The sequence below is a fragment of the Thamnophis elegans genome, chromosome 4 (assembly GCF_009769535.1).
Source record: "Thamnophis elegans isolate rThaEle1 chromosome 4, rThaEle1.pri, whole genome shotgun sequence".
In the NCBI taxonomy this organism is placed as follows: Eukaryota; Metazoa; Chordata; class Lepidosauria; order Squamata; family Colubridae; genus Thamnophis; species Thamnophis elegans.
The window spans coordinates 93,171,746-93,198,757 of record NC_045544.1 but is presented as its reverse complement, the minus strand read 5'-3'; the positions used below and the strand labels follow the sequence as shown (position 1 = coordinate 93,198,757).

The window sequence follows — 27,012 nt, the reverse complement described above, 5'->3', positions numbered from 1 at the left end:
TATTCTTAGCTTATATTTTTATCATCTTTCTGTGGGGATTCAGATCAAATAATGCAAGCTTCATTTTTCAGTAACTCATTTCATAAAGATTAGGTATTTGTTGTTTAAAGTGAGATTTTCATCTTCCCTTTAATTTTGTTGATGTTAAGTATACTTAGATATATTGCAAAGATTTTAAGTAGCTTGGTGATAACTGGTTCATTATTGCAAAAATAAGGACAAGATGAACAAGCTTATGGAAGATACAATAGATTTTTTACAATGTAAAAATGAACCAAGCATGTCCCTAATACTAATCTATATATATAAAAGCGAAAATCACTCATGCCGCATCATAAAAACTCCAGAACCGTAAAACCTACAAACTTGAAATGTGCCAAGTATGTTGCTCTTGGCTTTTAGGTGCTCGCTTAGAAAGGGTTTTTCAAAATGACCGTATCATTAGTATTTATTATATTATTATTAACACACTCTGATGCTAAGGAGTTCTACTCCCCCTCCCCACCTGAAAAGATTTCTGTTCAAACTGCCACTTGGGTGTGGCCAGCGTGTGACTCCTCTGGCCTGCTGGCTGGGAGTTTGGAGAGGAGCCTGCGGCAGAGAAGAAGATAAGTTTGGTTTCTGTGGGGCAAGGCTGAGGGAGAGAAGGGGATAGGATAGGGGAGGCTTCTGTGGGGCAAGCCTGAGAGAGAAGGGGGATAGGAGAGGAGAGGCTTCTGTGGGGCAAGTCTGAGGGAGAGAAGGGGGATAGGATAGGTTTCTATGGGGCAAGCCTGAGGGAGAAGGGGATAGGATAGGACAGGTTTCTGTAGGGCAAGGCTGAGGGAGAGAAGGGGATAGGAGAGAAGAGGATTCTGTGGGACAAGTCTGAGGGAGAGAAGGGGATAGGATAGGATAGGATAGGATAGGATAGGATAGGATAGGATAGGATTGGATTCTGTGTGGTAAGCCTGAGATAGAGAAGGGGATAGGAAAGGAGAGGCTTTGTGGGGCCAGCCTGAGGGGGAGAAGAGGAGAGGAGAGACCGATCATAACTACTCATTAATTTTCAAGCTGTAAGTGTCAATTTATCAAGCCAGATTACATCCTTTCATAGCTGAGCGTGTGTATTCAGCTAGTATTCAATAAGAGCTAAACATAGTGCATACAGGTCCACAAATTTACAACATCTATTTTAAGAATTCTATTCCATCATAACTGAAAAAGTGATTGCTCCAAATCCACTGAAGTCCAATGACTAACAGTGGACTTGAACTTGGATATTGCCGTTCCAATACTACACTGACTCACTTCTTGCCATACAGTACTGTAAATTCCATTAGAATGCCCTGCTAACATGTTCTAGCACAATAAAAGACTCTTCTAACTTAAATAGCAACAATGGAGTTTAGACTCCCCTTAACAGTGAGATAATTGCACCCTTTTCCATTGTACACAAAGTTCCTTTCTCAGCAAGACATTGTTGGTTGTTTGTGATTAATCTGTAAACTCTATTTTGGGCTCAAATGTCTTGGCAGTTTGACATAGCTTCTGCAATGATTTAGTAAGGTTGTCACAATTAAGCTGGTAATTCTTGTTTTTATCTTTAAAATTCTTAGATTGAAAATCATTGAAAACATGACCTAATTCCATCCCCAAAATGCCTAAGTCCCAGAGCATGTCATTCAAGGTGAGTGACATAAGGATAAGTAGCATCATAGACTAGCTCATTTGTAGGTCAGTGTATGAAAAGCATCTGGTATAGGTTTCAAAACTAATTTCCCAAGGAGAAGGAAGTCTAGGAACAGGGAAACTTCAAATATCTTTGTTTTCAGTTATATCATGTGAAAGCACAAGCCCTCTGAATAGTAAAATGAAAGGATTATTTTCTTGGCTTATCTGTGGACAGAGATTTCTTAAATTGGATTACACTAATTAGTATTGGAATGACGTAGTATAGATCCAGCTTTAATTATTTGAAATTGAAACAGTTTCTCCTTTGTATAGAAGGGACGACCACAAATAGTTGCATATCTTATTTACCAATAATCTTTTATTAATGTGATTTTTAAAAAAAACATCTTGCTGATTTGAAAAATGTATCTGCACTTCTTCAATTTTGGGCTGAGGAAGATGGAAGAACTAAATAATGTCCCAACAAAAAGGATGCCCCTTTGAATCTTCAAGGACTGAGTGGTGGCATATCTTTCCAATTCTAGTCTTAACCCTTTTCAAAGAAGGGGTGGTTTGAGGAGAAGCTTGGTACCACCAGCATTGTGAAAAAGATGGCAGTGATGAAAATCAAGTTTAACCAGAAGAAAAGAGTAAAACTAGCACAAGGATTATGGCTAATGAATTGGTTTTCAGTGTTTGCTGGAATTGTTGTTTTTTCTATGGGACTTTTTCTGAAAATTGAACTCAGGAAGCGAACTGAAATGATGGACAATTCTGAAAGCCACTTTGTGCCCAACTCTTTAATACTGGTAGGTCTACTTGCCGGTGTATCTAATGCTCTTTCTGGCAAAATATGCTACGATTCCCTAGATCCTGCTAAATTTGAAAAATGGAAATTTTTCTTGAAATTCTATTTAATGATATGTGTAATTTTTAATGTCTTCATTTTTTTAATTGCTTTTATTTGCTTTCTGATGAGGGGTTCTCTTGACTATACACTGGCAGAAGGGTTAAAAAATAGTATGAAATTCTACCGTGACACAGATACTCCAGGAAGATGCTTCATGAAGAAGACAATTGATATGCTCCAAATTGAGTTCAGATGTTGTGGAAATAATGGTTACAGAGACTGGTTTGAGATTCAGTGGATCAGCAACCGATACTTAGATTTTGGTTCCAAGGAAGTGAAAGAGTAAGTAGTTGAAAGAAAATTAATTTTGGTGTATGGTTTCTGCCTTTAAATCTTGTGTTTACATGTCATTCAGATTTTTTTAGAGGTTCTGTTGTGAATAGCAAACTAAGATCAGCAATAAAGAGTAATATAAATTATTTTAATTAAGAAAGCCACCATTTCAGACTTTCAGAAATATAACTTAATTGATTAATTTTCTTTTCCCAGTAATTGTCTTATACTATAGCATTATAACTTTAACAATGAATTATTTTAGGGGTATTTCACTACTCCTTTCTAGCTTATGGTTCATCCATTTACTATATTGCTGTTAAGCCATCATGCCTGATTTTTCCCTAAAAACAAAGTAATTGAATAAATTACATCAGAACTCACTTTTTTTTAATATGGATTATGCAGGGAAACCTCTTCTTTGCACACTGACATTTATCTTGACCTCTGTTAAATCACTCTTTAGCTATTCTTGGCTTTCTCCTCTAGGTAGATAAATGGATTTATAGAGCTCTACTAATGTACACACACTCAATACATACTTATTTTGCCCTTGAATGCATAAAATTGAATCTACACTATTTTCGGGGATTCTAATTATTTATCTGCCTTGAAAGTATGGCTGGGTATGCTTTCGTCTTACCAGGTGACTTCTGCTATAGATAGTTTTTGAAAATATTTTGTCATTGCTTTCTCATTCTAGGAAAAGATTCAGCCCCCTCCCCCCAATAATTAATTATGCTAAGAGAAAAAATGCTAGTCTTCAAATGGTTAAGATTTTTAACTATTTTGATTGCCAGGATTGTTGAATAAGCAGCTTTCAGATTTCTAAAGTATCTTAACAGTGAACTGCATCAGTTTTTTTATTTGCACTGAATTCAGTGGGATTTATGATTAAATAGATATATACGAAATACATTGAATTTCACTGTTAGTTACCTTATAGGCAGCTTGGGAAAGTTCATTGTGATTAATACAAATCCCATTAATTCCAACAGCACTTAAATATGTGAATATAGATGGGTTATAGAGATCCAGTGCTGAAGTTCTGAATTTAATAAATAAATCATCAATGAAATATATTTAAATACATTTAATAGAATAGTTGAATAACAGAGTTGGAAGGTACCTTGGAGATCTTGTTGTCCAACCCACTGCTCAGGCAGGAAACCCTACACCATTTCAAACAAATGATTGTCCAATCTCTTCTTTAAAACATCCAGTGTTGGAACATTCACAACTTCTAGAAGCAAGTCATTCCACTGTTAATTGTTCTAACTGTCAGGACATTTCTCCTTATTTCTAGGTTGCATCTCTGCTTGATTAGTTTTCATCCATTGTGTGTCATTGTATATTGTATATTTGAGTACCTTTTCATAATTTCTCCTATGAAATTATTCTATGAAATTATTTTATGAAATCTTCTAATATGAACTATTCAAGATGCATGCAAAAAAAAAACCTTTTAGTTTTGCTTGTGGTGATTTTTCACTCAAATATTGTAGTCTTAATGTAATCCAATTAAATAAATACCAATTTTATTAGTATTTTGATATGTTATGCTGAACAAATATATGAATGGGAGCCGTTCAAATTATGTCTTGATATAAATAACAACATGAAAAGTATAATGAGATGTCCACTGTGCTGGCATTATCTGAAGATTTGGAGCTTGAGTTTAATCCATCCACAGGAGGACAGTACAAGGGAAATAAAATGAGATTATGTTGTCAGACAGATGTGTAATACTGTACTATTTTTAAAAATGGTGATAGAATTTCAGGTATAAAAGTAGTTTCACTACTTAAATTCAGTTCCCAGGAATATAATGTTATTGCTCATTTTAGTTTGGATGTATATACAATGCTTGCATTATCAAGTACAGAATGTATTTGAATGTCCCAGGGACATTATCCAGTTCACACTGAAATCAGCAGGAGACTGAGTGGAGATAAGGATATCTAATTAGCGTATAATACTTTGAAGATTATAAATAGTCAGGATTATCTTCAGGAAAAGGGTTCTTTTAGTCACTTTCAGATTCTTCATGTGATGATAATAATAATTTACAATTCAACAGACAAGCATTTGACACACAACAGCCCAGACTTCAATTGTTGATAAGAAAAACAAAAAAGTAGGGATAATGGACATTACAATATTTGGAGATAGCAGAATAAAAGAAAAAGAACTGGAGAAAAATCATAAAATACAAAAACCTGCCAATAAAAGTAGAATGACTGTGACAAAAGCAAGCAAGGATAGTACCAAGTGTAATAGGTGCATTGGGTGCAACTGCAAACATCTGGAGCACCACTTGAACAGCATATGGTATTGACAAAAGCACAATTAGTCAATTGCAAAAAGCAGCTTTATTTGGAACAGCTAATATCCTGCAACAATACCTTCAACACCTCTGGAAGCACTCAATAGGTGGATAACACTGCCAAATCCAGTCTTAACATCTGGCTGACTTTGCAACCAGTCATAATAGTAATTTATTAAACTTACATGCCATCAACTTTCCATAACCCCGAGTGCCTCACAACAATGAAAGAAATTACAATAAAATCAATAAAATATAAAAAAAGAAAAAATGGCAAGCACATTGAACTAAGGGACCCATTTCTCCATCTGTTATGGCCAAGGTGAAGATATGCCTTTAAAGATACAAAAAGGATTGCTGCTGGCTATGATCCATACAATATAATTCAAGAGGCTGTCCCTTTTAAATAGAATTGCAATTTGTTTCATTAGTACTAAATTTGTTTGATATTTCACATATCACTCATGAAACAGGAAATGTTTATGTCATGTCCAAGTACAATTCCATTTCTCTAAGACTTGCCTTACTTAGGCATTTTGCCTAAAAGTGAAGGAGGGTAAGATCATCTCTCCTTCAGATTCTAATTTGTGTCTCATTTTTCAAAGCAGCCAATGAACATATCATTAGCCCAATTGTACATATATTAGTACATACTATCCATCAATGCTATTCAGTTTTGGGGTTTGCAAAATTATGCAGAAAAAGTGTAAAAGATAATAAGCAAAAGAAGCATGAAAAAATAAAAGCAAACTTAAAACTAGTTTACACTAACACTATTCAGTAGAAGGTCCATCCTTGTTTCTATCATGTCCATACATCTATTCATACATTGCCTTTTGTTCTTTACAGTTCTGTTTTTGAGTGTCTCATAAGTTCCATCTAGCCAACCATAAGACTTTGTTGGTCCTGCTAACTGCCCTTTTACCCTTTGTATAGTTATTTTGTAATTTGATTATCATTCATCTCGCTGTATGATCAAACTACAGCAATTTTTTATTCAAACCTGATTCACTCATTCTCTATTCCTTTTCTTATTCAATTTTCTTCTACAACGTTTTCCTGAATGTTAAGATACTCCAAAGATATTTAAGAGATCTTTATTCTGTTTTAGCTATTCTAGATAGAAACGTTAAACCTTCTTAGCTTGTTTTCTTGCAGACATTTCATTATCCAAACTAGATAATATCATCAGTGCTAGAAGTACTGAGCTACATTCTCTTTTATCAGTAAGACAGAAACTTCTCTGTGGCTCTGTCCAGCACAAGTATTTTTCATCTAATTAAGCCAGTTTCATTTGAATTTCCTTCCACTTGCAGGCAGAGAGATTATCAAAGAAGTTGACTTGATTCAGACTTTAACTGATGAGCTGTTTGCATTTACTGCAATAATTTATTATGTAAACAAAATATTTCCCAATGTTTAATGGTATTTTAAACTGGACCAAACATCTAAACCTGTGAATGACCTTTATCATACCGTACAATTGTTAAAGGTTTTCCAATGTGGGGGAGCGATACCTGAAATAATCCATCTTCCAATTTTGAACAAAACTCTAGACATCAGACTAATAAAGAATTAACATTATAAAAATTATCTGATCATGATACTTTTTGTTCCTACATGATATATAAAATAGTTATTATTTTTATATCAACAATTACATCCCAGCTTTGTTTACAATGGACAAATAACAAATATCTTTACTGCCTTGTGTTTTTCTCTGACAATGTTTTATTAATTACTTCTACCTAGTTCACCTAGAATCCTGAGAAAACTCAGTAGTGTTGGAAGAACTACCGTTAGTTAGTAATTGGAGAAGAAATCACCATCTATAGACCAGACTTAGGGAGTATAAATCTCCTGGAAAACGACAATGGGAAACTACTTCTAGATTGTTGCCAAACAAAAGCATGGACACATCTGTATAACTCACTGGATAGTTACCTCCTCTAATCACCAGAAATGTAGTACAAATAATTGTATAATTTTTACAGGTAGTCCTCAACTTACAATCACAATGGAGCCCAAAATTTTTGTTACTAAGCAAGAAAGTTAAATGAGTTTTGCCTCATTTTACAATTTCTTTTTTGTCATAATTGTTAAGTGAATTGCTGCAATTGTTCAGTTAGTAATACAGTTGTGAAGTGAATCTGGATCCCCCATTGATTTTGCTTGTCAAAAGGTCTCAAAAGGGGATCACACGATCCAACCAATACTCATAAATATGAGCTAGTTGCCAAGTGTCTGAATTTTAATTATGTGACCAGGGGGATGCTGCAATGGTTGTTAATGTGAAAAATAAGACATAAGCAGTGGTGGGATTCAGCCAGTTCGCACCACTTCAGGAGAACCAGTTATTAACTTTCTAAGCAGTTTGTTGGAAGAAATCATTAGGGCAGAGAACCGGTTGTTAAATTATTTGAATCCCACCACTGGAAATAAGACACTTTATTCAATGTTGTTGTAACTTCAAATAGTCATTAAATGAAAGATTGTAAGTTGAGGACTACTATATATCATTCTTTGATAGTTACTGAAATCTTTCTTTAACTCCCCTCCTTTTATAATCTACATTTCAGTATTTATTATTCAACAGTGTACTCCCATTGCCTCCCACTCCCATTACTGTCAGTAAAACAATACAGAATCATAATCTTTGCCAGACTATTTCCTGATTCTCAGGGAAAGTTTGCAGGAGGCGAGGGAGTACACATCTGCTGACAGTTCTTTAGCTCCAAGTCTTCAAGTTTGAGTTGATTATTAATCAATACTATTTGAATTTGAATAAAAAATTATCTTTAAGCAAAATATTCTTCAAAATTGGGGAATCAATATGATTGGACTGGCAAGTAGCCCTTAATTCTTGTATTAATATGCAATCAACAATTTTCCACAGAAAAATTGAGGATTTTCTTTTAACTATTTTAAAAAACTACATTTTTTTAAAAAAAGGGATTTTTGTGTGAAGTGTACATTCTGCCTTTAGTGCAGGAGCTCAAGGCAATGTACCTAGGTCTCCTCCCTCCCATTAACCCTGTAAGGCAAGTCAAGGTAAGAGAAAGCAATTTGCTCAAAGTGAACCCATGAGAATTTGACCCTGGCCTTCTTGGTCCTAGTCCAACATCTTAATATTGCATCCCCTTTTAACACAAATTAATTCCTCATTAACATATAAATGTGCTAAACAGTTCCCCATTTTTTTTATTTGAGGCTTGCTGGTAACATATATCCAAAGCGAAGGCTGTTCTCAATCTAGCTAAAAAAAAATGCCAACCCAGGTGTTTTAAATGAGAAAGATTATATCCAGATGTTATGAGGAAAATGCAACTAATTCACATGCAGCAGATGAACAGTGGAGATAATGTTGCTCCATTTTTCTTAGTGGCTGTTCCTAAATACAGATTTGCTCTTATTCATTTACAGTCGCATTAAAAGTAACGTGGATGGCAAATACTTGGTGGACAGTGTTCCCTTCAGCTGCTGCAATCCAAGTTCTCCACGGCCATGCATCCAGTACCAGGTTTCTAATAATTCAGCTCACTACAGTTACGACTACCAAACAGAAGAACTCAATCTATGGACTCGTGGCTGCAGAGAGGCTCTGCTTAATTACTACAGCGGCATAATGACCTCCATGGGAGTGGTTGCCCTCTTTGTCTGGCTTTTTGAGGTAATACAATTGGCAAACTAATTTCTCTCACAGCTGTTCAGAATCATAATGAGTACTTCTCATGGCAATTATCATTTTTATGGAAAATATTGCAGGATTATACAGATACCAGCCTTGTTTAGATGTTATTGTGTAGAATAATTGCCGTTTTGTAGAAAATATTGCAGGGTTATACAGGTACCAGCCTTATTTTGATTTTTTTTAAGGGAAACAAACAGGTATTCTCTCCTTCCCCCATCTGAGCTATACTATAGAATCATATGGACATCAGGTTTGACACAGTTGCCGTGTTAAATCCGATTATGTTTTGCTACGTAACAAGAGCGGGAAGGAATTTCCTTTAGTGTGGTAAAGATATTTTAATTGGGTTGAAAATATTTTATTGATCCTAATCTCCTGTCCTCTACAATATTAGAAGTGTCTTAGATTTATGCAGGCCATTCTCCTTCCTTCCTTCCTTCCTTCCTTCTTTCCTTCCTTCCTTCCTTCCTTCCTTCCTTCCTTCCTTTCCTCAGTCAGAATTCATTTACCTTGCTTTGGTCCTGTAGGATGAAAGGTCCTTGTTGAAGTGGATTTTTTTTCTTATGAAAAAAACCTGATGTTTGTTGGGATATCTTGGAATACAAATAGATCCATACTTTTTTCTAGGGCTCCATTAGCCAACTTGATGACATAGCCCAGTTCCCATTTTTCCCTCAACTCTCCATTTTTGACTGAGACTCGTGTTACTTATGTGGACATTAAACAAAAGTATGCCTTTCTGAATGTTTGGGAATTTTTTATTCATTTATTATTTCAGTTTCTGATGCCCATTCAGCCAATGGCTCTGTCCAGTGTACAAAAGTTAAAACCAGAGAAAACAATATTTTAAAACCACAAATAACAGAGGTCATGTTGGGAGAGAGAAGGAACTGTTAACACATCTTCCACAGTGGATACCCTGTGGAAAAAGCCAGGTCTTCAAATTTCCTTGAAGGCCTCATTGTATTTATCAGTGAATATAAAGATTACCTTAAGAAGTAACAAAAGAGGAAGTATTCATTCTAATTGATATGGATGGTTTGGGACTTGAAATATTTTAAATAAACTTAAAATCATGTATATGCCAAGGTATATTTACAAGTACTACAAATTGTGAGTGCAGAAAAAAAAATTTTTTCCTGATCGTTCTCTAAAAAACAAATACAGAGCCCTAACATTTTACTGGCTTTTTTTTTTTACTGTTAACAATTTATTTAAAATTGTCCCTTTCTTGACTAATAGGTTAAACACATTTGTAAACAGCAACAGTCTGAATTTATCTCTAAAAATGACATTGCTGATTCAGTTAGAAGGGTATTAACTGTAAGATACTATGCTAAAACTTACTAACCTCTACTTAACTTGCTGTCTCCAGATGCTATTAAAAGATTTGTCAAAGTAGATTACAAATTGATTTTAAAAAAATGATCAGAATTGGATTTTTTCAAAATGCCAATGGCAAACCGAACATCTGAACATCTGATAACTTGTCTACCAATTGAACTGTCTTCAGGATTTGTAAAACATGAAAAATTTAGGTAGAATCTTTGTATTTCTCCTTAAGATTATGTCTGCCTTTGCAACAGGGATCCCAAGTTTCTATAAATGTTTTCCTTTTTATTTTTTTATGATTTTTATTTAATTTTTATGATTTTTTATTTATACTCTGTGTTTGTTTATTCTAGTCCAAAATGATTGATTTATTAAAACAAAGAAAAAATAAAGCCATAATACATTATTCACATTTTATCTGTAAATGCATTGTCTAAGAACGTTATCACTTATAGCTGACCCTTCAGAAAGTTTGCAGTATGATCTAAGAAATTTGAATCCAAAGCTATGCATTCTCACAATCAGAGAGATAGTTGCAGCCACAGCTTTCTTCTCGAAGTTCCCTAAATCACCTTTAGAAGTATTGCATAGCTACCATAACTGTGTTAGGAAAACCTAGGAATATTAAAAATGAAAGATAATGTTGCAATCCATGCAGACTCCTAAAATATATCCTTTTTTTTAAAGCATATATGTCTACACAAAAATGAAATACTCTCTGACCATCCACATTATTCCAAGAGTTTTTCTTGGGAAACTTAAGTAGTTACTGTATACTTCCTTACTATGAGATACAAATCTATTTTTCCTGCCTCAATTTCAAGTACTTATTCTAGCTTTACATATTTAAGTAGTTTTAATCTTGACTGCCTTCCAAGTAGCTGATTCCTTATGAGCTTCATATCAAATATTTATGAAAAGAGCAGAAGTGATGCACAAAGAAACATGTAGATGTAATAACTTTCCATTTACAAGAAGGGAAATTTACAATTACAAAATGAAATTTCAAATTAGTTGGAGAAGCTAGCTATTGTATCTTCACTAAGGCCTGATAATTGATAGTAACACTCCTTGTTATATCTTTATTAATGTACGATAGTAGCAATTTGATATAAAACTTATCTGTTTTATCTGGGAATCAATGGAAGTTAGGATGCTTAGGGAGTTTATAAGTTGCCAGTTAATTCCAATAATGAACATTGTAAACTTTGTGTTACAGAGCTAAATGGTTATACATCCTCCAGGTTTTGATATAGCACACTTTTGGCCTGGTAAGAGTCAGCAGAAATACAATAACGCAAGGGTCTTTAATTTATTTCCTAGAGTTGGGTCCATAACAAGGCATAACCATTAAAATCTATGGTAGTGGCCCCAGTTAGAAGGTGGTAAGTTTCAACCAGTATGATTATAGTGGTATAGGGCACAAGAATCAGTACAGGTAGTCCTTGCTTAACTATCATTCTTTCAGTAACTGTTTAAAATTGTGATGGCACTAAACAAGTGGAACTTAACCCCAGTCCTTGAAATTCCAGATGTTGCAGTGTCCCAATGGTCACATGGTCACAATTCAGGAGCTTGGCAACTGACATACAATTATGATAGTTGCAACATCCTGCAATCACATGATCACCATTTGCAACCTTTACTGCTGGCTTCTGAAAAGCAAAGGCCGCATTACGTGACCAGGTCACATTGCATTTAACAGCTGCCTGGGATTTTCTTAATGGGTGCCACTGGAAATGCATCTTTATAACACTTTAGGACAGCATCAGTGACAGAAATGCTGATTCCAGTTACCACCATTAAACAAGGACTACCTGTATGTACTGTTCAAGTTATAAATGGGTGATTTGAAATTTCAGCTAATATCACATAATCCTGATTTACTTCTATGTATAGATTTGGTAACTTTTGATTGTTCGTTTATAATTAAGATTATTTTCAATATAGATAGGCTGTGAAATGAGCCAATCTTTAGTCAAGTTGACTGACAGTTCATTTTTTATCTCACTTAGATATTAGTATTGATAGGGTTGCGTCTATTGCATACCTCTCTGGAAAATATCACCAATCCAGAAGATCCTGAATGTGAAAGTGAAGGATGGGTCCTGGAGAAGAGCCTGAAAGATACTTTCAAATCTACCTTGGAAAATTTGAAAAATATTGGTAAGGGAAACCAAGTGAATGCTGAAGGTGCAGAAGATGAAGGTGCAAAAACTCAAGCTGTTGCAACCGTCAGCTGAGTTTCCCAGCTAACATGACTGTACCTAAAGACTGAAAATTGTGAATTCTAACCTTTGAAAAATGAGCCATCACAGCTACAGTATATATTTATTGATAATATTTAACATTTGCACTTACAGCAAGAACATTACAAAGCATCTTGATATAACCAATATTATATGTATATATTAAGGTGACTACTTTTATTGGAAATGGTTAACTATTATCTTAAAGCAAGTATATAAGGCATTAGGATCTTTCATATTAAAATTCAAGCATTGACTTCTATTTTGGTATTCTGGCACTGCATTTTTTTGTGGAATGGAAAAAAAAGAGGAAATGTAATTATTTTTATATTTTAAGTTTACAAATATTTGGAAAAATATGTATGCTGGATTATGCATACTTATGATAGGACAACAATAAAATACTGACTGGAAAATTGGAAAGGTATATAGAAAAATGCATTTTAACTTTCCTTTTTTGAGGGGGGATAAAAACATTTAAAATTGCAAATGAAGAACTATATTCAGTCGTGTTTATTGACAATATAGCAATAACAAAGTTAGTTGCACTGAATTTTTATGCACTGGATGAAAATGGATAATTTTATAGAAGCAAGATTACAGTACATAGTTTTGTAAACCAGTATAACTTTTAACCTAAGTTGCTGACATTTGCTCACCTTAAATCTGGTGCACAAACTAAGCTGTGTTTTAAGAAAGAATTAGGAACCCCTATTTGTAACTGTAATTCATCAAAATAAAGAGTTATCACATTCAGTAAATGGGGTTAAGGATTTTTTCCTGGCACTGAGAAGCAACTAAACAGATTTGCACATTTATTTAGTGAATTAGATGCTATGTAGAAAGACTTGGAGTTGCCTGTAATGGTAATATACAGACGATTACTGTTTCAATGCATTTTAATACAAAATGTATTCACTAAGATTGTCTAGTGTTATATTATTTTGCAGGTATCTTTTAAAGTTTGTAAGCTGGAGTGAAACATGGGGAGTTAAATAAGTATCTTTGTCTTATATGAAGCACTCACAGAGACACTACATAAACACATCTTTGCCAGGTGAGCCTTTCCCAAGAGAAAGCAGAAAAGTCTGCCTATTAATGAGCAGCCTAGTTATGGAACTGAGCCAATCCAAGTGTCTTGTAGCCTTTGATAAGAGAAATGAAGGAAATGTTTATGTTATTATGATCAATAAAAAGCAGAATAAAGTTGTTCAAAGAGAAAAGTGGCAGCAAAGGCAGTTACAGGCATGAGGTGCTTGTTGACAAAACCTTTTCTGAGGTCTAAGTTAAATTATATTTAAGATCAAAAGTCCTCCTTGGCAGATCTGCTTTCACTGGTGCTCATTTCCCCAGTTTTGGGCCCTGGGTTCCATTTATTTCGAAGAGACAGCAACTAAAACTAAGACCTGACTGATGACATTGTAACAGTGCAGAAAACGGAAAATCAGCAAGTGGTTGGTAGCTCTCTCCTAATTATGAAGCTCCAGCCATGAAGAGACTAGCAAAACTTTTGAAATAAAAGAAGTATAATACTGAAGGTGATATGAAATGGAATAAGGTTGAAAGCTTATATGATCAAGGGAGTTTAGCGATTAAAAAAATAGGGGAGGAGATGGAGAAGGTAGAAATGCCACAAGGAATTATACTGCAGTAGTCCCAAGAAGAGGTGATGTTCAGACAAGGATTTTAACAATAGCAGTTATGTAAAGTGTTGAGGCTGAGGAACTATCACCGTGTAATAATTTCTTGAATATGAAGAGTGGGAAAAATTGTATATCTTTATTCAATTCTGCATATGCTACCTTTTTTCTGAAGGGGTCATTTTGTTTGTAGTTTTTGTAATGACATTTTGGGGGTTTCCTCAAATAACATCCAAATCCTACAATATATGCTGGTATATTTTAAAGTATTAGGACAGTCCTCTAAGTCTTTGCTGAGTTTTGTGATTGTTCCATGACGATAGTTTTTTAAATCAGAGATGAAAAGTAGGGAAATGGGAATCTATTTCCTACATTTGCAAAACTCAGTATGCATAATATGCTAACATAAAATGCTAACTAACAGAAGCCTTAGTTTTTGTATTATCCTGGTTTATCATGGATCTAATTAGATCAATATGAATCAAGTATTCATATAAAGCAATTGGTAAAAGGTTTAATTAGGAAGGTTTCAGAAATCTCATTGTAGCTATTTCACTGTGCTAATTCTTTGTATGTTATACAAATGTTCTGTAAATATTCCAGAATTTTATTGTATTGCATTAAAATTTACCTCAAGTCTAACTATATTCAACTCAAACTATCATTTCTCATTGATGGGGGGTTTATCTGGTTTCATTTTTTACTCAGCACTTTCTTTTATTGCCATATCAGAAAATGTAAGTTTATTTCCAGTTGCCAATCATCACAATCGACCAAGGGCATTCATTGTAATCAGTAAAGAATAAAGCAGAATCAGATTTAGGTCCCACACCACAATTATGTATATTTTTTGTATGAGAATTTATACTTGTTCTCTTTCCCTTGTAGTAGCATAACTGCAATTATTATATTGCTTTCTTTGAATAAAGAGAAATAAGAGAGTGAAAATATATTCCATTTAATTTAAATATTTTTCAGTAAGGTGCCCTAATATTAAAATTTCAAAATTTATTTGAAAGAGAAAAATTGATCAACAATATTTCTAGAAATCATAAAACTACTATTGTAGAAAATGGGATTTCCAATTTATCAGGGTCTTTTGACACAATCTTATTCTATTATGCTGCTTGTAATAATTGTCCTGTCAAATAAAAGTGGTTATGGATATGATTTTCCAAATGTGAGTGTACTGTAGGTACTATTACAAAAATGTGTAAGAATTTTTGATTACCACTATTGTTTTTTAACAAAGGATTTGGGGTAATTTTCAATTTAAATTTCTTAATATACAAAATAGTGAAAAAATATAGTAGAGCAGTAAAAGTAGAAAGGCTCTTCATTGTTGAAAATTAGCACCTCTCAACTATCCACTTAGGTAGCCCAACTTTTTTTAAACATCCAAATCAACTTCAAAAATTATGGCAATGCTGAAAGTATAAACGATTTGTGATTGTAAAAAGCACATATTGTGGGGAGATAGTTTAATAAACAATAGTTTATTGTATGCTAATATATCTCCTGTTATGTGTAGAATTTAGAAATGTGATACTAAAGAAAGCAAGCAAACGTTTTCCTCTTTTTCTAAGACATCAATACTTGATGAAACATTCCAGGAGTGGAAAATATACATGGCTTCGTCAGAGCTAATTATTCCTAAGTAACCTTAATACAATTTACAAGATTAACCTTCACACATTCTTCTGTTCTGGGCAACTAATGCTTGACAACAGTTGCTTCCTTACGCATACACTGCTTAGCCGGAGCAAGAGAAGACTACAGAAGCATCTTTATTCTAATGGTATTCTCTTGCTGAATTAATAAGCCAGAACATAAGTGATAAAGCAATTTTTAAAAAGTATTCCAGAAATACTAAAATACAGTTTTCTCATGTTACAGCTACAATGGATTAGATGTTCTTTCTTTCTCTCTTTTCTTTCCTTCCTTCCTTCCTTCCTTCCTATCCCAATTTTGACTCCTGGCAACTACCTGGAGAAGTCCCTGCAGTTTCCTTGGCAACGTTTTGGAAGTGATTTGCCATTGTCTGCTTCCTAGAGCTGAAAGATTATCCTACAAAATAATATGACCTGTGTCATATTGATGAAATTGTAGAGGAAATAATGTTGGAAAATGTAAAAAATATTAAATCATCAAATTATTGAAGCTATTATTTTTAGATATTCATAAATCATGTGATACAGTATAATACATTCACAAAAACTACTTAAAAGTAACTTCTGAGGTACTAATTTTATTAATGTTGAATTGTTTCATCTCAACCCTGAGAAACATAGTAGAATGATGTGGCTGACTGCAATATTTAAAACTTTCTTTTTAAATGGGAACCAGAGATGCTATGTATCCAAGGCATTTTTAACAAGTTAGCAATTAAAGTCTTCAACAGAACAGTCTCTTTAAAAAGTGAGCAATACTCAAGCATTAATTAAATATCAACAACACCTAAAGCATTTATTCTTATATTTTATACATATGATACAGTTTAATTTTTACAAGTTGTTCACAGATATGAAAGTCATTCATTACAGGTATGAATTCCCTGATAGTGAAAGCTTGTTATATAAATATTTCTATAATTAACATAAATACATGCTGAAAGAAAAACAAAGAAGAAATTGGGCAATTGAAGGAGCAACCTTGCCAAAAACCAGGATAAATTACACATTTTATGTGTCATGACCTTAAAACCATCAACCTATTTGACCTTCATTTCATCTGTGGTACCCGGAGGGGTCATTTCTCCCAATATTTAATTTGTACAATTCTTTTTTTAAAAAAGCAGAACTTTTTTTTAAATTCTTGTTTCTGATTTATCTATGGAGTCTGAGGGGGGATGGACCTCCACAGAATCGAATGCATTGTTACTGTGTATATCTTAAAACAAATTTTATATTAAGTAAATTGTGTTAGAGGAGAATTAGCAAATTAAATGTATCAAGTCGCACCAAATATCTACAACCTAAAGGAAGAAAAAATGAAGACTACTGCCAGATACTCAACACATAGAGGAAAAAGAGGCTTGGTTACTACTAATGTTGTAATGGAAGACTGTAATCAGGCTGCTCAATTTACCTTAATAAAAAGCAGCCAAATTCATCTAACTTTTAATGTGTTTGATATATTAATAGCAACTATTCTGATAGGACAGCATAATGTTGGTTAAAAAAATTAATTTACAATAACATGAAAATGCATGTTAAAAGATGGCTTTTCGGCAGCATACTGGTGATAAAATTTCCCTACTTTATCAGTATTAGATAATATTACAGATTATGATTATGTAATAAAGCATTTTTTTAAAAAAAATTGTATTTTAAAGGATAGATGACAACTCTCCAGAAAGTACAGTATTTAGAAAATTCACTGCCTTCAGGCACCCATGTGCAAAATCTGTGCAGTTTTCAATATACTTATAAAGTATACTATTGACAAACTTCTCTACTGAATGCCAGCCAAGTGCAAATTCATGTGTTTGTTGGTGCCTGCGAAGAAAATTAGTAACTATTAAGTTTTGCAACTGGCCCCCACAGATACTGGCTTCCTTTATTTCATCATAAGAATTGTAAAAAGGCTAATATATCGAGTAAATATTTAAAAAAGTCTTATTCTCAACTTTTTCAATTTGAGATCAAATCAAGATTTACATGACTCCCCCAAGGGATGAAGTTGCTATCTTACATTCTAAGGGAAAAAATGTAATATCAAAGTCTACCAATCATATTGTGGAAAACAGTCCTTGCTTACTATGTCAATATCACAATCCACACAAAATACTCCTAAAGTGTGCATGACTTCAAGAAGATAATTAAATTAGGTTCCCTTATGAAGTTGTTCTCTTTAAGTTAAAAGGACTAACGTCGAAGAGCCATGCAAGACTGCAGATTACAAAGTCATTTTCAATGAGTGTTATTTAGCACTCTTGTAAATAAATCCATTGCTACATTTTTGCACCTGTTTTCAGCTAATTGCAAGTATAGAACAATTTAAGTACCGTACTAAAATGCAAAATGGCTCAGATTTACTACAAAAAGGAGACCACAGTGCTTCAGCATTGTGCTTGATCAAGATGCTATTTCAGCCAAATTTTTCCTCCTCCATCAGTTATCAAACAAAGTTTCAGTAGATGCCTAGTATAACTTTGTACAAATTCACTCAGCCAAGTTATAGAAATAAACAAAGATTGTGAGGGAAGCTCAGTGCAAATACTATTAATTAAATATGCTACACAGTAAAGTTATATGGTTATGGTAACCGATAAATGTATAAAACAAAAATGGAAAAAAATTAATTCCTCTTTTTATTATTTTCCATCCTTTGTTTCCTATTTCTTTTTTGCTTGATGTATTATGATGGATTACAAAAGAATTATTCAGTTCTAGAATGCAGAAAATAAGTTATAAATGCTGCCAGTCAATGCCTACTAAAGTTTGATTTGCTTCTTGTGCATGCCCTATTTCCTCTGTGATACTGTGTTGTTGCCAGAGTTTTTGAATTCTTTTAAATCTTTCTCTGCATAGATGTAAAGGATTCCCACGCCTAGAGAATGGAAGAGAAAGAAACATATAAATTAAGAATATGAAATAATTTATGAAATTTGATATACATGAATTTCTCCAAAGAGCCCATATACACATTGGAATACTGTAGCTTAGTGGCTAGAAATGCTTATAATGACCTAGTTGCATATGGATTTTACTCTTACCTGAGATTGCTACTATGTGTGAAAAGAGTAGGTAAACTAAATAAAGCTTCTATGAAGTTTCTCCCTACTCAAATACTTCAATTTATATATTAACCAATGTCCCTTGGGTTTGGATACACGTCCATTTTATAAAACCAGAACAAGATTCACCCTGAAATAATTACCTCATAGATACTCAATTCAACTTCTTTAAAATTATTATACCATGTTTCCCCGAAAATAAGACAGGGTCTTATTTTCTTTTGACCCACAAAATGTGGCTTGGGCCTTATTTTCAGGGGAGGGCTTGGGCCTTATTTTCAGGGGAGGGCTTATTGTTTTGGGGTTGCCAGGCGGCTGGTCTCTTGTGAGCGGGCTCCTAAAGAGATGGGCACAGCCTCAGGGGCGAATGGCTGTGTTGCGTTGTCACAGCAGTGCAACACAGCAGCCATGAAGTGACCATGCTCACGAGCAGCCACCTGGCAAACCCCTTTTCAGCTGGGCATAACGCCATTCACTGACCTAGAGGTATCGCCAAGCCGCGTGAGCGCCTGTTTGCCGCTGCCTGGCTCTTGTGGCTTGGCGCCTTCGAAATGCCAGTGAATGGCACTCTGCATGGCTGGAGAGGGGGGTTGCGTGAACAGCTGTTCCGCTCCTGCACCTCCCAGCCTCATAATGCCCTGGCCCAGCTCTCCCTGCAGAGCCAGAGCACCTCCGCTGGGTGGCTTCCAAACCGCTCTTGGTGGCTGCTCTTGGAGTACGCTCTATGGTTGTGAAGTGGCTGCCAGCAGAGCGTATTCCCAGAGCGTACAGCCATAGAGTGTACATCCAGAGCGGCCACTGCCGGAAGACTCGGTTTGGAAGCCGCCAAAAAAGCCATGCTAGGATGGTGGCAGTGGCAGGCGGCAGCAGAGGTGCTCTGGCTCTGCAGGGAGAGCTGGGTCTTGGCATCGTGAGGCTGGGAGGTGCACGAGGGGAAACGGAACAGCCACTCACGCAACTCCCCTCTCCAGCCATGTAGAGTGCCATTCACTGGCATTTCAAAGGCTCGAAGCCGCGGGAGCCGGGCAGTGGCGAACAAGCACTCATGCGGCTTGGAAATGCTCCTAGGTTAGTGAATGGCGCTATGCCCGGCTGGAAAGGGGTTTTTCGGGTGACTGCTCATGAGTGTGGTCGCTTCATGGCTGCTGTGTTATGCTGCTGCGACAGCGCAACACAACCGTTCACCTCTGAGGCTGTGTCCGGCTCTTTGGGAAAATTTTCAGGACATGTCATATTTTCGGGGAAACATGGTAATTATTACTATTAGATTCCTCCTACTTTTAAAAATATTTTGTTTCTTTCAAGTCTGCAATTATATACTGGATATGGAATGAGTACAGTGGCCATTTTGACTATTGCAACAAAAATAATCTATTTATGCAGATCATTTCTTCATTTTTGGAAAAATTATCAAAGCAGGATGAATGAAATTTTCAGGAAATGCTGAAAAACTTACCTGAGTCCCTGATCAGTTTCTCCATAGTCATCTAAATAAGGAGGAGCATAGAAACAACCTTTTGTTTTTCCAGCTAGAAAAAGCACTTGACATTCACGTACTCTGAAAAAAAAAGACAGAATAAAGATAATGTGCAATCTCCTAATATTGCCCAATAAATTATTTCATAAATTTTTAGAGATTAGAATTTATTACATCAGAGTAAGCAGGAGTAATGAGACCTTTTTTGGGACTATCTCACCCTGATTACTTTTACTCATCCTATCAGACTCTTCAGGGGACGTCCTATGTGCCCTATCAACTAAAGAGGGACGTTTTATAAGATCTAAGATATAAACCATTTCCATAGTGGTGCATCTCCTTTGGAACAGCATTCCTCTGGAGATCAGATTCGCCCCAATGCTCCTGGCCATTTGCAAAGCCTTAAAGACATGGTTAAATTCCTGGACATGGGAGTCTACAAGATTAGCAATAGCAGTAGACTTATATACCGCTTCATAGGGCTTTCAGCCCTTTCTAAGCGGTTTACAGAGAGTCAGCATATTGCCCCCAACAATCTGGGTCCTCATTTTACCCACCTCGGAAGGATGGAAGGCTGAGTCAACCCTGAGCCGGTGAGATTTGAACCGCTGAACTGCTGATCTAGCAGTAGCCTGCAGTGCTGCATTTAACCACTGCGCCACCTCGGCTCTAAGATGGTTATGTTATCTAAGATGGTTATGTTATTTGCTATATGTTTTTGTTTTTAGATGTTATTAAGTGTCATAATGAGATCAACAGCCTTGTAAATTACATAAAGAAATAAATTGATTTTGCTACTGAATCTTTTGTCATTATTTACTCTTTTCTTTTCTTACAGTGTGACAATTTAGCAAAATTGATCAAATGCAAATTTAAAACTATATGATTACCTGAGGAAGATTCCAACTCCAGAGCCACATGTATACGTATGTGCAGTACATGCTCCTACATCTTCTCCCTCTAGTTCTGTTTGACAACAGTAACTCTGAGAACACAACATAGTTCCACAGACAAGGCATAATGTTGGTGCTCTACTTTTATCACCACCTGACTTTGGACACCTTTGAAAGAAACAAAACATTTGGTTAATATAATGAAACATTTGTTATCATGACGTACTACATATACATTCTCCAGTTAAAAGACTATGGCTTAAATTTAAAGTACTTCAAGTAAAAAGGCACTGCTACAACAGAAATTACACCACATTTTCTTCCTCTTGTAACCTCATTGTGTTACCCCCACCCACAAAATTTGTTTCTGGTTGTGATATGGAATGCAGAATGTGGAAAAGTGAACAGAGCAGCAGAATGGAGAAAAGTATAGGAACCAGAGGATCAGGAAACACCATATGCTTTCTGCTTGACTTACGAAAAATTAGATGCTTGATTGATTAGGCAGCTGTAATCGTCTGGAAGTTCTATTAATTTATTAGACTCTCGTGGATAGCTGAAATCATATAAATGCAATGTATGTCATAAAAATTCAAAACTGCTTATGAAGCTATAAATAGTTTGATCTATTACAGAAAATTGAATTAACTATTAGCTGTATGATAGTTTTACCTGAGCAAAATCTTTAACAAGTATAACAATATTACCTATAAGTTAGTAGGCTAATATAGTAACCTTTAAACAATTCCGCTATGTAGAACAGATACATTCTCCCATGGATCATCTGGACCACAGTTCATATTGCAAATGTTGACAATGCTGCTGCTTCCAAACACAAATTAGTTTGGCAATAAGTATGATAGGTACATCATAATATAATGAGAGAGTAACAAAAGATGCAGAGAAAGTACTGTTTAGTGTTTTAGTTGTTTGATTTAGTTGTTTGGTGTTTAGATGTCTAGCATTTTTGCAATAAATATTGTTCAAACTCTGGTAATCTATTCATTAAATATCTTTCTCCCAATATTTAGAGAGATATAAATTCATTTATATCTCTCGCCCTTTCAGTCTCCCCCCCCCCCCGGTCTGTCTCTCTCTCTCTCTCAGCCCAAAATTTCTATAGTTAAGTGAGATATTTGTTAAGTGAGTTTTGTTCTATTTTAAGACTTTTCTTGCCATAGTTGCTAAGTGAATCATTGCAGGTGTTAATTTAGTAACAAAGTTCCTAAGTTACTCTAAGCTTCCCCATTGACTTTGCTTGTCAGAAGCTTGCAAAATATGAGCCCAGTCACTGTAACAGTCACAAATATGAGTAAATTGCCAGGCGTTGGAATTTTGATCACATGACCAGCAGGTTGCTGAAATGGTCATAAGTGTGAAAAGTGGGCATGTCATTTTTTTCAGTACTGTTGTAACTTGGAACAGTCACTAAACGAATTGTTGAAAGTCAAGAACTACCTGTACTGCTTAGTTTCAATAACTACAAGCTTTGTGTTCCTATTTTTCAACTGTTACAGAAACTTCAGTAGTTAAGAAATCCTCACCTTATGGCTTGTTTCTGACCTTGCAGGAATCTTTTTATTTCACTGTTATTACACCAGCTTTAAAAAAGAGGACAAAAAATACATGTTTATTTCCTCTGAAATAATGGAAAAATCCTATTTTGCTTTCTTTAATATACAACACATGCATATAGGTAGGCAATTATGAATATAATCCAGTATAATACAAATATTCTTAAAAGGGGAATGTATTTTATTTCAGTGAAAATAACATAGTAGAATCATTTATTTATTTATTTGATTTGTGTAAACAGATAGTTATATTCTTCATCACCATCCAAATCCTCTCCAAATCATCAAATGGTAAATACTGACAATGAGTAAGCCTGTAACGACTGTTCAAATATTTGAAAGGATATATTACATATTTATGACCTAGTACATCACTTCACAAGAATTTTTTTTATCCTTAATTCCCCCCCTTGCCCCCAATTAATTGCATTGCTGTTCCTTGGTTTTCCCTCTTAAAAGTCTACTTCATATGTAAGATTTGTATTTTTAAATAGACATTTTAAATAGACATTTAAATGGATAACATATTGTTCCTACCTTTCTATTAATGTATTTGTAATTTTGCTGTTCTCTTGAAAAAGGCAAATTAGGTTGCTTGGCAAGGAGAGATAGCTACATAAGTATTCAAATTGGTTTGCCCCATTGGCTGTACACAAAAAAGGTATTATTTATAATTAGTTACAATTAATATGGATATATTTGCAAAGAATTCTACTGTTTCATGCTAAATAATGCATAATAATTATATCCATAAATCACAACAAAGAAGTAACACTGGAAACACATAGTCTACTTTAGTTTCCCTACTTCCTCATTAAATTAAGGCAGAAAATGTATTCATACTCACATTATTGATATTCTATTTATTTACCGGTATTTATTTTATCCTATTTTGATTATTTTTATAAATATCTCAAGATGGCAAACATACTCCTTCCTCCTCCTAGTTTCCCCACAACAACAACCCTGTGAGATGAGTTGTGCTAAGAATGTATCACTGGTCCAAAGCAGGCCTTTATATCTATATCAATTTTCAAGTGTATTACACATTTCAATAGTTTTATTAGCCTAAGTAGACACCTGTACACCTGGAAATCATTTTCAGAAGGCTGGATGGAAATTGAGGCAGGGCAATTGGATGTTTGCATTTCTTCATCTGAGTAGTTTGAAGCTATTCTATTCAAAAACCATTATTAGGATTCAAACCAATATAGCCAACTAAAAATTACCTTTCAATTCCGGTGGTATGGGAACTCCATTTAAATAGTGGAAGAACATAGCAGAGCACCTCAGAAAAGGCATGATCCCAGTTTTTATACTTTTCCATAGGTGCCATCCAGAAGAAATTTCTTTCAAGGCACTAAAAATAAAATCATTTTGCTTTTAACTAAAGAAAATTTCAGGTTTAAAATTATGAATTTAATCTACGTTTGATTTTTTAAATTTTTTTTTGTTGAGCCTGTTTTTAAAAACTACTTTGTTATCTTATAACTACAAAGTCCAAACCCTACATGGGTAAGAAATGTATATATACATGAAATCATTTATATGACAACAAAACTGCAGAATGCTGAAAGTGGAGTATCGTTATCATATGCAATCATGATGAAAGGAAAGCATATCGATGTAAATGTTTCTTTGATGCAGAACTGCAAATAGAAGCTTCTGCCTAAGCTTTTTAATCAATGTAGCCAGACTAGCAAAGTGGTACTTCATGACTTCTAATAATTATATCTTTGTATCAAGGTACAGCATTAAACAAGAATAAATAACATTATAAAGCAGGGTGTCAAATACAAGGCCTGCAGGCCAGATCCTGGAAAATGTAAGGCACTGGCCCGTGACTCTTTGGCCCGATCTACCCAGTGCGGAGAGGAAACATCGGGCCAGTGTGGCTTTGGCCCGATGTACCCAGTGTAAAGAGGAAACATGCCAGCAGTTTGGGGCATGGCGTCAAGCCACGCTCATTGTTTGGTATCAAGCGGGCCATGCCCACCCAGTTGGCCACGCCCATCCAGTCAGCTACGTCCAAGGTCAACCACAGCCCTGATGCAACCCTCAATGAAATTGAGTTTGACACCCCTGTGATAAAGCATCACATAAACTATGAAAAATCTTAGTTATTATTAAATATGGATATTCAATTCCCATATTTTTTTAGAAAGCATTGTGCATCATATCCCTCTAACAATAAGGAGACAATCATTTGTTATCTCACTTGAATGCTTGAATAAATCTAAATAATTATTACTGATATACATCTGCATCTGTGGAACTGAGGAAGATCTATTTGCTGGTATTCTTTTATAGATATACTAAGTCCAAACCTAATTAGGTGTTTTTTTTAGATCAGTCAAATTTGGCTAGGTACTGCCACCTGCTGACCATATATTCAACCATTCAGGTAAGTGAGTATTAAAACATAAACTAAAATATATTTATATAGGTAAATTTATTTTCCCAAATAAAATGGGTAAATAGTAAGTAGGCTGGGTTTCTTATAATTTGTACGTGAATACTTAGAATGTGAGCTAGAGATTCTACTTGATGTACAAATATGCAGCATTGTCTTTTCCCGCTGTTTTATTTGATTAGTTTAGAATCACAGCCATTAATGTAAAGGGGCTAAAATAAGAGGAAATATTTATCTCTCTGCCTTCTTCTTTCCATACAAAACAGGATAGATTGAGAATCTAAACTATTAGACAACAATGTTCCAGGCTTGCTAGTTATTTCCTTTTTACTAGTACTGAAATAAAGGTACTAACTCCTAATCTCCTTATATAATTCCATAGCAGAGCAATGTTGTTATTACACTGAAAACAACAGGTAGCTAATTCATTATAATATACAAAAAGTAGTATTTTTATTTGGATAAAAAAAATCCTACCACATAGATGCTTAAACTAGTTTTTAAAGACACTTGGAAACACTGATTGCTCCAAAATATATCATAATTCAATACTACCTTCCAGTAATATCAAATATGTTCAAACAGCTTTTTTTGGTCTTTAAAGTCCAAATAATCTAGAACTAACATGCCTGCAACATTGCTAAACTGTAAGAATCTGCTTGCATTCTTTAAAATAATCTGAGAATTGCAAGACAAGGGAAAGAAAACAATTCATAGAAAATCTAGGATTAAAGCAATCTGTTTTACCTGCCCACACACTGGGCAATATGCTTATGCAAAGCAAGAATAGCAGCTTCTTCAACAGTAGAGTTTTCTTGGTCCATGCCATTTTCTTCTGAAAAAGCAAGCACAAATTGTAAACTAGCCATGTACAAACTGCTCTATTTTGATAGAACTATACTAACCAAGCTCAAAACCACTTTATTTTGAACTTGAAACAGAGTGTTTTCAGTTCAAATTCCTCAAATAATCAGAAAAATATTGGAAAACTTTTAGAAAGATTGAAACGAACATTCAAAAATCAAATAGTTTACCTACCCTTATTCTAAACCAATTTTATCGGTACAATTTCAACAATCAATGAAACTTGATATATTTATATCTGTCCTATTTCATACAGTGTGATTTCAATACACAATTATTACAGCTTCTGTCAACTCCTAGTTCCATTGATTTCCTTATATAGTTTACCTTGCCCATTAAATTGATAGTAGGTTTTCCAGTAACACTCAAAAAGCCCTTCATTCAAAATTACTTTTGATTCAAGTATATTTGCTGAAATACTTTGAAAACAGAATGCTACATTACACAGTATTATTTAGTGTGCAAAAATTTTAAATTTAGAATTTAAATAATTTATACAACCACCATTTCCATTTGAAAACAATTGCAGATGTTTTACAACAGTGAAATATGGGATGAAAATATACAAATAATAAAAAGAAAAGTAAATCTCAACCTTCAATTTTCATATACCTACTGTATATATGATTGCATTGCAATGATCAGTATTTTCTTTGTTCAAAAATATTCAGTTGCCCTAAAATAAAACCTAATCCAGACTTCCATGTACATTTCCCATTAAAGTTACTGTAGTAATTTTCCTACACAAAATTCAGCATAGCCTAGACAATATGCTTTACCTGTGGATGAGGTAAGAATTATTTGTACAATATGTGCCATAGTGACAAGGTGGAAGATATGGATATCTCCTGTACCAAGACTGACTCCTGAAAAGTCCTGACAATGTACAGCAGGGAAAGAGAATACCAAGCATACCTGCAGATAAAAGAGAAAACAGAAGGTGATGAAAGGGGAAATAAGTATGTGTTTGCAAGACAAA

The 27,012-nt window shown here is 34.6% G+C and overlaps 2 protein-coding genes across 3 annotated transcripts in view; one reads left to right on the top strand and one right to left on the bottom strand.

The window, feature by feature from the left end:
* The first annotated feature begins 2,264 nt into the window (after positions 1-2,264).
* PRPH2 (peripherin 2) lies at positions 2,265-12,428 on the top strand. Its single transcript, XM_032217184.1, has 3 exons — positions 2,265-2,845; positions 8,586-8,832; positions 12,201-12,428. Exons 1-3 carry the CDS (start codon positions 2,265-2,267, stop codon positions 12,426-12,428), a joined length of 1,056 nt encoding a protein of 351 aa, XP_032073075.1.
* A 4,465-nt stretch (positions 12,429-16,893) lies between these two features.
* The window catches only part of UBR2 (ubiquitin protein ligase E3 component n-recognin 2), a 64,659-nt gene continuing 54,540 nt past the window's right edge, over positions 16,894-27,012 (bottom strand). Inside the window, exons 39-47 of one of the 2 annotated variants that reach the window (XM_032215269.1) lie at positions 26,813-26,948; positions 25,917-26,004; positions 23,986-24,116; positions 23,294-23,402; positions 22,727-22,783; positions 21,661-21,738; positions 21,180-21,350; positions 20,269-20,370; positions 16,894-18,625 (exon numbers count right to left, since the gene is read on the bottom strand). In XM_032215269.1, coding sequence (XP_032071160.1) covers positions 18,484-18,625; positions 20,269-20,370; positions 21,180-21,350; positions 21,661-21,738; positions 22,727-22,783; positions 23,294-23,402; positions 23,986-24,116; positions 25,917-26,004; positions 26,813-26,948 — 1,014 coding nt within the window. In that variant the 3' untranslated portion in view covers positions 16,894-18,483. The remainder of the gene's footprint in view (positions 18,626-20,268; positions 20,371-21,179; positions 21,351-21,660; positions 21,739-22,726; positions 22,784-23,293; positions 23,403-23,985; positions 24,117-25,916; positions 26,005-26,812; positions 26,949-27,012) is intronic. The other variant, XM_032215270.1, reaches the window with a different exon arrangement.